The following is an 11,209-nucleotide window of genomic DNA, read 5'->3' on the forward strand; positions in this document are numbered from 1 at the left end:
TTTGTATAAAAATTTTGTGTTCGCGAGGTCTAAGTTCGTGGCGAACAACTATTTCGCAGTACAAAATAATGGTCACCTATTGTTGTCGCGCTCGCGCCGGCGCCGCGCGCCCTCTAGCGGCGACCGCGGGCGCGCTTCCGACGCCATTGCTCACGTCACTCCCCGCATGCTGCGCGACTCTCAACTACCGCCACTCTGTAAACAGTAAGCATTAGTTACATATATAAAAAAACTAGAGGGCAGTCTTGGCAGATACACTCACACACATTCTTGCTCCTAATCAACAAGCCGACTTCACACTATCGTGGATCTCGGATGGAAACATTGCTGGTTTCATTGCAGTAAATAAAAATTACGCTATGTTCACGCATTCGCGTCGGTATGTGACTGAGTCTGGTAATAGTATGGAGACGGCATTATAATCATTCGCCGCTCACCCATATCACACTTTATGTGGGATGTGATATCACCTAAATGATTTAATTAATATTATATTCGATCAATATTTTGATATGACGTAATGCTATTGTAACGAACTGAAATCTAGTCGAGTAAGCTATACAAAGTCATTAAGTATAACTCCTTGTTCCAACCGGAGGCGCCGGCGGCTGGATGCTGACAGGTCAAGGCCGTGTAGGCACGTGCTGCATCCCCTTGCATTCCAATCAGTCTTGTAGTACATTTCCATAGGAAAACCGATAATGTTACCTTACTTAATGCCACCTATGTAATGTATAGGAACAGTTCGCCGAATTTTGGCGGATTTGGCATACATTGCTGTTTTCTTAATGCTGTAAACAAAATATCTCATAGAAACTACGTAATGTTTGTCGCGTCGGAATCTGTCGAGTTCGGCGATAGTGTGCCGTCTTAATAGATAACCTTTATTAGAATGTACCTATAATAGAATTTTTGTTTGCATAAATCAATCGAACAGATTCTACATATTATGATAATGACCAAACTTTCGAGGTAATGAGGTGTAGGTACGATTCAGGTGTTCTTATCTTTTACATATGTATTCCTAGATACTAGATAGATAATGCAGAACAACGCAGAAATTGTATGAAGTTCCGACGTACGACAACTCACTTCAGTAACAAAACCTGTAGCACGACTAGGTTATGGCTCATGGCTCTGAAACTCATAGCGACATCTGTGAATAGGCGCATGAACTACATAAGTCAGAGAGAGCATGTGCCGCCCAGACGGCGAGGGCGGGCGGCATTTTGTACAAAGGATCCAAGGCCACGACAGATGGCATGAACAGCTCAAATTAAAAATATATTGTACACAATTTTGGAACACCAAATATACTGCGCCGCATAACATTCATTACATCCCCGAATAGCTGGTGACAACGACTCTTTGGTATTTTCATATAGTTCTTACATTGCACTTTATAGATAGCCTACAGATATGTGCACTTTATTTCGGTTCTTATTCTAAAGAAAAGATACCTATTTGAGAATACCTCCACGTTCAAAACGTCTGGACAACCAGTAGGGTCCTGCGAGGCGGCCTGGGATGGCGACGCAGCATTGTACTTCATTCTGTACCTCTAGTGATGGACTAAACTAAGAACCGATCAAGAGCAAGTCGGACTTGCTCACGAAGGGTTCCGTAGCATTAATTGTTTACCTCAAAACAATCTCAGAACAAGTTTTTTGTTGTTTCGGAACCCGACGGTTCTTCGTGAGCGACTCCGAACTACTACGATACGAACTACTTGTCCTTGGCCTGTTTTTTTATTTACAGTTATTTTAAGAAAAATAGAATAAAATTATATCTGCTTAGTAGTAATTTAATTAAGTGCAGAACTAATGCCAAAAACGGCAGCGAGGCATATAGTCATTTACGTCGATCGTCTACGATCTAAAAGTTAATCTAGTCAAAATTTAAGAAGATTTCATATATTACATCCATAAGTACAATGTATAGAAATACAAATGAACCAACCAGATATCGTATGAGTGAAGACAACTTATTTTGTATTAATTTCTGAAACGTTAATTTCTGTATAAGAAATATCCACTGGATCACATACGCCGGGGGTCCGCAGCTAGTCAGAGCCCAGCATCACACGATGCATCACTCCGAGGAGCTTTTCATTACTTTACATTGTACTCGTGTATGACCGCTTAATCTTCATGAGATCTGGATAACAAGGGAGCTGATCTGGTAGTGAAACAAGTGGATTATGATAGGAGCTTTGTAATTAAATTTTGTAACGCCATGACAATTAGGCTCGTTAATTCATCTTCACCCTTCCATAAATAATATAATACCTATATTAACTGACGTTACTCCATTACTGGAATAGGTTACTGAACCAAAAACGATTACGATTATGTCATCATAAAAACCATCATCTTACATTTTTTAGCATTTCGTTGAACTGAGTTAATGTCCTCTGTGAAAAATTCAAGACGAACAACAGATGTTGTGTTATGTTGTTTACCTGACAATCACAAATTATGTATTGTTTTGCCAGTGCCTATTGTCTCTCTAACACGACACCCGATCTCCAGCTTCAACCACCTCACCGCTCGCGATCAATTTCAAACTGTCGCCAGCGCAACTATATCCTTGTTCAGCGGCAGCTGTTTACTCCGAACCGAGAGGAAATATGGACGAAATTGTTTACAAAATTGATTTTGTCTATTCTGACCATGAATTAAAATATGCAACTTCGTTTTATGGAATACAAAGTGACAACAATATTCATAATAATCATACAAATGAAACCAAAAATCTCAACAAGTGTTAAGCTCTGCAGAGTTTCTCGCCGTCACACCTCGTCATTAGAATTACATTACACCTCCAATCTCCGCTCTAAATATACCCGACGACGCCGCGGAGACTGCGCGCGACGGGAAAACTTCCGATCTCATAAAGATGTGGATAATGAAACAATGACCTTAAATTGATTTAGTTCTGTATGATTCTATAACTGAAAAATCATTTAAGTATGACTTTATATTTTAATTTTTGACATTTTTCACCCAGAAAACGCATTTTTCGTTACCCGATAAAGAGTACTGGAATAGCCGTTGTGGTCATGTTTTTGTTTCTGTTTCATACGAAGTTAGACTGTATCCGAACATAGAATTCTATCGTAAAAATTCCATTGTTCAGTAGATTCTAAGTTCACTCCCCATTTTATTTTAGTATAACAATGTTTTATGATAATGACCATCCAAAAAGATACTCCAAATGCGGCGCAGCGTCGTGGTTTATTTTAGTTGGAAAGCTCGCGCTCCAGCGTCTCGAGCCGGTGAAGCAACACAACACTGGAATCGATCGCGACCTATCGATACCACTAATCTAGTAACGACAGCTGTGTACATACTAAATTCTGCTTGTTTTATAAAACTAAGCTTGATTGAAAACCATAATAATGGCTGGAACTTAAAATTTATTCCTTATATAAAGGTTACAAAAGTTTTTTGGCAAGACTACAATTTAAATTGTTTCGTGTACAGCTTCTAGACTAGATTTATTTGTGAGTACCAATTTCAATGATAGGATTTTCTATGTCATCTTTATAAAGTCCGCCGTTGTCTGCGCAGTGTCGGTGTCGGGTGTCACCACACTCTTGTTTTTATTTTTGTTTACTTGGCTGGAGCAATCAGATTTTCAGGACTCACTCAAGGGTATATGAGTTGATTACTTTTTTCAGAGACGATATTGGTCTAGGAACAAACCAAAATAACCACCAAAATAAATTATCGTCTTCTTGTGTTTTCTCAGTACGTTCTAGTATTTTCACGTTTACTAGTTTTATTTATAAATTTTCGTCATCTATATCAATAACTAAGTACATTCCTTGAAGAATTAAAAAAAAATCCAATGTACAAATTTGACCTTTCTTCAATTTTATTATATAGATTGATTAATTACTGCAATCGAACTATTTGCATTTAGGAGAAATAAAAGAAAGAAAAATAATAACTAGCTATAAGAGACGATTTTTCCGAAAACTGAATTTTCACGCGCGTATGATATCGCGCACTGCGGTGGTATCAGTTTATCGCGAAAATTCCGTTTTTCTGAAAAATCGTCTCTTAAGCTAAGAGTAAAAGCCTAAGAGAAGATTTCATTCATTAAGGAACATTCACTAAGGAACTCGTATACCAAGAATCTTTCTAAGTCACGTTGTTTCGGAATTTATATAAAAATATTAATCGATTGATTAAATGCAATATTTATTTAATTTCGCTTCTCGCTCAATAATTTATAGATGTATTTCGCGCGAAGTTCTCACGCCTTAGCTCGCCAATCGATATCGAAATTATTCAAATTGTCCAATAAACCCGTTAAAACCAATAACGCGAGCGCGGCGCACTCATCGATCATGCGACACCAGCACGGCGCGGTCGAAGCCGGCTCATTGATTTAGATCATCTCTCGTCTCCGGTTTCCTCTCGGCGTCCTTTTACGATTCCAAATTAAGATTTACGACATTTTCTTAATTAAAATGTAGAAAAACATAACTCTTGATATTAAGTAATTTGTTCATGAATATATAGAACTTGTCCATAATTGAATATACAACAAATGGAACTGTTGCATACGCACATTTTCACTTTTCAAAATTCACGTGGGTGACGCTCGCAAAATCTAGATCAGAATATATACTTCCTAGGCAGCTTCACGGTCGTGGGGCTCGCCATCATAATGCTGCTTCATATAATTTTCACATTGCTATTGATTTATTTTGAAAAAAGTTCGCCTTAATGAAATCCTTTTTCTTGTAGCCGCTGTGTGCGCAATTCGTACCAATTTCACTTCCCATTAAGTCCATCAATTAAGATTACCTATTAAGAAATACAGGGTGACGTTTTATCAGTAAAGTTATTAGTGACTTTAGTTTATAAGAAAATACCCTGTTTAGCTATATGCCCTGACAAGTGTATAACTAATGATTAGAGGCATGTTCCACTATCTGACTTCAAAAGGATTAACAAAAGTGCCTAGTGCATATATTTACATATGCTATTAGAGCATATGGCTATACCATGTTACTAAGGGCCATTGGCAAATAAATCTCGCCATTATAATCAGGGCCCTAATGGCCATGATGGTCCATGATGGAGAAGCCCCAATGCTTAGGGCCATTATTATCGGATCTAATACCAACCTCTGTAACTCTATTATTTGTTTGATTCATCCGTTAAGCAACACAGCCAAAAACTGAAAGCTTTCCCTGTAGTTAACGAACAACACAGCTAAAAACTGGCGCGCACCGCACGCCGCAGAGTACGGCGCGGAACAGCGTGGAGTGTCCGGCCGGTTGACCTTTACTGCGCATCTCTTTCTTTTCTCCTTCTTTTCACTCTAATTTGCTTTTATTTTAATCAATGCAGCCAATATTATGAATAAGCGTTTGCGCCTTAAAACATGAATTTGGTTAAATTAACATTAAATATATACATATTACGCACATCACTGATCTTGAAAAAGCATAGATAATACTCTCAAAATTGACAAACATCGAAGCGAAGCCTAAACTAGATAGATACTGATGGAATGAACTGATATTGTAAGAACATAATCTGCCACTGAATAGCGGTCGTGACCTTTAGGAAATCGATATTGTACCATTTCTTTCGCTATCTAAATAAAAGTAGGTATACAATTCAGAGCCAAGAATTGGCCAAATCCTAATTTACGAGAAATAAATCTTTGTATTCTGCTTCACGGCAGTTCATAATAACGATTTGCTAGCGAGTACCATTTTATTATATTTTATATTATTATTCATCTAAATTTGGGAACACCACAGCTAATGGTTTAAGCCATAATTTATGATGGAATAATAAATAAAAGATAACTTTCCAAAAATATTGTCTAATACTGTCTTCTCCGTGAGAATAAAGATGTGTGTTTGACTATGACTACGTTGCTTCTGTCGAAATTTTTCATCGCTTTGTTGGATTTATTTACTTTATGCGAATATTCACTCTTCATTCGCATTCTTTATTATTAGATATTATTAGTTTGTCCTTCATATATATTCAATATGGTAATATTTCTTTTTAATATGTGTATAGGTAAACTATGGACCAAGATATTAATTGAATTCTATCAAAATTGCCCGCGTTACTTGAATAATGCTCAAATTGAGAGGACAATGTGCGAATATTATTATACTCGCCATTGTGGCAGAATCGAATTGCCGTAAAAGTGACTCCACGTACCTAGTCTTGTCGCACTCTTGAGTGTTATTTCTAAGTGTAGGCGCGGAGGGATTGGGCGGCCGAGAGAGGTGAAGTTGAGAAGAAGTGAGAAAATCATCTGCGACGACCGAGCTCGCGTGAGGCCGCCAGAGCCCCGCAGAGCCGGAGCCGTGACAAAAGCTTTGTGACATTAGTAGATCTTTATTAGTATAACATAAAAACGTGTTCACGTATTAAATACGAATATCCGAAAAACCAAATAAACGTAGGTAAGTAGTAAATCTAGGTAGGATCACCTGGTCTATTATATGTATATAATAATCAAGTAGCTTAAATGTCTATTCAATATATTAGCGGTATTTTAGCGAAATACATGACGGCGTTGTTCTTTATTCACAGCATACAAATACCTCTAATCGTCCATCAGCAAATAATTTTTCACGCGACTTCGTGACTCTCTTGAGATAATTATTGTTATTTGGCTAATATATTTAAATGTATCCATTAGGCTTGTATGTAAATGGCTGTACGAGCGGGCCCGCTGTTTGGACAGTTTGATGGATGCCACTTAATTGATTCCGATGATTTAGAACTTAATTATATAAAGCCTCTCTCCGTCTCCGCGTGGGCTGCGTCCACGGGTACACACGACACCATGTGGTCTCCTACATACCTATCACCTCTATCATGGTGATAGATGTGAAATCACAATGAATATACTGACAGTCTATTAGCTGGATGTTTGTGTAGTTTCACTAAATGTGAAAAAGGTTCCATGAGAACGGTTTTTTAACTATTATCTAAGTGCGTCTTTTATCTACGGTAATTTGTTTTTGATAACTTTTTGAGAAATTCCAACATAAATATTATAAATGCGAAAGTAAGTTTGTTTGTTTGTTACCTCTTCACGCATTATCTACTGGACCGATTGTTACGAAATTTGGTACATGAGTAGAAAATAACCTGGAATAACACATAGGGTTTATCACACACAACACCCGATATTCCCACGGGAGCGGAGCCCCTGGGCGCAGCTAGTAATATATGATAATATATGATATTTCTGAACAAATGCTTTGACTTTAATTTATTTACTTAAATTACTAAAACAAAGACTATTAAAGCCATTGTTTTGTTCAGCTATGGGTTAGTTATAATATTTATCATGCAAACTTGTGAATGTATCATTGCTCAGTTTTCCTTACTAAGTTGTAAAACTTCCTAAGGAATTTAAAATTTGTTAAGAGGATTTGGACTTGGACATAACAATATCATAAAATTATGTTTATTCGTCAACAACGAATGCGCCGGCGGCGGCGTTGGGTTGAGACTCATACAAATATTCGCCGAGTCAGTGATCGAACACTTTACCCCCGCCTCCCCCCTCACGCCGATATCCGACCGCGAGAAAAACGTGATCAACGACATGATAATAGCCACACAAACACTCTTGGATATGTTATCGTTCGTCAAGTATCGTCGCAAAGAGCGAACCTTCATGAGGTTGAGAGTATTGTATTGGATTTTGATCCGTGATCCTTGCATATATACATATAACTCTGAAGTTGAATTCATAAAGATAATTATACTCATAACAAAAGATTGTAATAGTTATACGTTTATTTTCATGATAATTTTGCACATTATCATTATCAATATTATATTTGTCTCTCGCTTTACGAATATAATGACATTGTGATAGCTGTATCGACTCGTGTCACGGCAGCTTGCGCACGTCGCTCCTTATCATTATACATATTATATCTAACAACATTTGCTTAAGACATTTTTCGCATTATTTGAAACCGCATTCCTTATATTTCTTCAAACAGCATTTATCTCACCCACAGGTGATTCCGTTGCAGTCTTTATGTTTGTGTGAAATTCGCCGAACGGCGCCGCGAATCTAAAGCAAATATGTGTTCGTGGAGTGCGAAATCCTTATTGTTGGATGTTTAAGTGAGGCGGTGGGCGAGTCAAAGCCTGCAAATATTGACGGTCACGGCGAGCTCACATTCACGCAAAGCACCACAGAGTTTCTTTAATTCATAACTAATAGAGGAACACACATCGAGATAAGACACCAAACTTTCGAGTGTTCTAATAAATCATTCAGTATTTTTTGCAACCAATGAGCCGCGAGCTCGTTTTTGCACGATAATAAGACAAGATTTTAATCTTAAATAGTTGTAATAGCTCATAATATATTCCACAGCGAGTCCTGTCTAATGAGCGTTTTTGTCGCATGTGTACAGTGTCCGTGTCACTCGCGCACTCCCGCCGTTGTTTTGCATAATTAGTACTTAAACATAGAGCTAACCGCTACAACAATGCTCTCCTGGATATCGTGTAACTTAACCTTCCTCTATATGTCTTCTGAAATTACCATAAGAACTACAGTTAGATTGTATGGTTTGAATGTAGATTTTTCTTTCTTTTCTTGCTTCTTGATTTCCATTTTCGTGAAAACTGTAGAAAGTCCTTCCTTATTTTATTTGGCAACATCAAGCGAATACTGTTCATGTTATGACTATATTTACAATTCACTCACGTCAAAATGTTTAGATTTTTTATGATGTAAGGATGCTATTATCCACCCGTAAGGATTTACTATATTGATGGGGTATAGTTATCATTAATCTATGATATACTCGTTTATTATATTATTGAGTAAATGCATTTTATTAAATTGTTATCATTATCTAAAGACCGATAGATTTTTGATTTTACGGTAAGGTCGCTATCGTCAATATATTATAGTCTACGTTATTGTTTTGTTGCGCCATGTCGGCGGCGTGTGCGCTCTGTGGCGCATGAGTCCCGCTCTGCCCGTGTACCGGCGATGTGTGCCCTCCTCGGCCTTCTCACATGTCTTCAAGCATAAAGGGTAAAACATTTATTTTTGTAAAATTTATCGGATATTTCTATTGTGTCAATTTATGGAAGAGGCTGACTTATCTGTGTCAATGTAACCGAATTTTGTTTTTTGTCTATTTATAAATTAAATTCTAAACGAGATTTAGTGATCCTGAAAAAAATCTTAACAGACAGGCAACATCGTGATGTTATAAGAGTTCCGATTTCACCTCTTGAGGAGCCGTGTAAATGATTAAATATTGTATTATTATTTCGTTTTGGTAGTTTCACCTAAAGTCTTTGAATTCTAAATATCGATATAATTTTTGTTCAAGTCTTTTGCTGTCAATAATTTGGCCGAGGAGCCTATTCTCAACCTTGATGTTAGCACGAAGATTGCTAACATCAAGGTCATCATATAAGAACGATGGAGCCATAACACAAGAAAAGAAAGAAGGGAAAACACTGGAATCTAATCTGAAATATTTTGTGCTCACAGAAAATATACATGACATTCATGCCATTTACCAATCTAAAGTATTCACCCGTATTATTTGACATGCAAGGAACTTCGAGATATACCCATTAAAATTCTGTTGTTTAAATCGATTGATATAATATGTACACAAAAAACATGACATATGAAAAAGGGTTTATAATATTTTAGACTCACAGAACATTTAGTTTAAATTTATGTGTACTTCATAATATTTATGTAGAATGAAGTATCCTTTCGTTTACAGTTATTTCTTGGAACGGTTTCCGGTTGGTTCTCCTTTTCCCCATTTACCCTTGGATATATTTGTACAGATACAGTATTACGTCTTTATCCCTTACGGAATAGACAAAGCCCAGAGTTGCAAAGCTCGAAGGCGTTGTGGGATTATTAGTGGAAATGAGATTATATGGGCTCCTTCCTACATGAGAGGCTGCTAGCCCATCGCCTATTAGAAAAATCTAAAGTTTATAGCCCTTTCCCTTGGTGGACTTTTACAATCTGCGCGAGGGCAGAAGCAGCTGGTGAACTGTTGTTTTGTTTATGTTTTACTTTCACGCCCTATTCTTTTCTTTATTTCTTGGGCAATCTATAATAATCACTTGTACATTGTATGACATACCTTCTTCAAAATAATTTGGCAGTACCTTATGTAGGTAGTAGTCGTGAGTCCAGGCTGCAGTTGCCGTAGGTATAACTCGGGAACTTGATAACAAACCTAAATCACATGAGGTCTAACTCCTCAGTAGGTTTTTCAATAGTTAAACTATTGGGACAAACAAGTGTTATTAGTTCAAACGACCTAACTTATCAATTGGACAAGTGAGAATGAAAGGTCCCAGAAATTCAACGATTGAAAAATTTGAACTACTGGAACGATAGTTCCGCCGTCAATCGTTGAACTGCTTGTTGTAATCGTGAGAACGAGCTGTCCCAATGAAGGATGCTGGCTACGTGTCTGAGGAGTCCTGCGAGCGGGCGCCGCAAGCGAATCAAAACAATAAAGAAAGCGGTCCCCCGCCTCTCTTACCAGTTCTGTATCTAGATAATCTGACAATGAGCCGCCTGCGCTGCACCGTTGATAAAGATTTCACTCGCAACAATTTTTAAACACTTAAAGGTCTTCGGCACAAAAGTTTCAATGCAAAAAGTCCATCACCTAAAGATCGTTTAGCAAAGTTATCACATAAACTCTAGTTCAGTCACTGATCTCATCAAAAGTACAAAAAGATGGAATTTGTAAAGGATCGGTACCAACTCGAGGAACTTTCGAAGAAAAATGTTTTTGTTATGATCGCATCGAGCGCTAGTGCACGCGCGAGCGCCGCCGCTTGGAACTGACCCGACCGGTGCGAAGTCGGCACGGCGCGGTCGTGACCGGCCGCCCCCCCTCTCTCTCCTCTCCTCCGCCACCGCACGCTGCGCGCGCGCACCCGCTCGACAAGCGACCCGACCGTATACAACTTCAAGTTGCAAATAAAGTAAGTATTTACAAATTTCGTATCTATTCTATATTGTCCTTAGTGTCCATATCAAAATATTGTGTGGGAAATTAATTTATAGTAAATAATAATGTACTATTAAAAATATTAAATACAGTAAGTTGAAGGATATAGTATAGAAGATACGATAGCAATCCTTTAATTTAAACTAGGATAATTGTTTGATCTAGACC

At 37.7% G+C, this 11,209-nt stretch overlaps 1 protein-coding gene across 4 annotated transcripts in view; it reads right to left on the reverse strand.

The window, feature by feature from the left end:
* The window catches only part of LOC128678090 (uncharacterized protein), a 51,051-nt gene extending 40,164 nt beyond the window's left edge, over positions 1-10,887 (reverse strand). For all 4 annotated transcript variants that reach the window (XM_053759403.1, XM_053759400.1, XM_053759402.1 and 1 more), the window contains exons 1-2: positions 10,565-10,887; positions 77-195 (exon numbers count right to left, since the gene is read on the reverse strand). In XM_053759403.1, coding sequence (XP_053615378.1) covers positions 77-147 — 71 coding nt within the window. In that variant the 5' untranslated portion in view covers positions 148-195; positions 10,565-10,887. The remainder of the gene's footprint in view (positions 1-76; positions 196-10,564) is intronic.
* Between the last annotated feature and the right edge of the window lie 322 nt (positions 10,888-11,209).

The sequence above is a fragment of the Plodia interpunctella genome, chromosome 19, assembly GCF_027563975.2.
Source record: "Plodia interpunctella isolate USDA-ARS_2022_Savannah chromosome 19, ilPloInte3.2, whole genome shotgun sequence".
NCBI classification, from domain to species: domain Eukaryota; kingdom Metazoa; phylum Arthropoda; class Insecta; order Lepidoptera; family Pyralidae; genus Plodia; species Plodia interpunctella.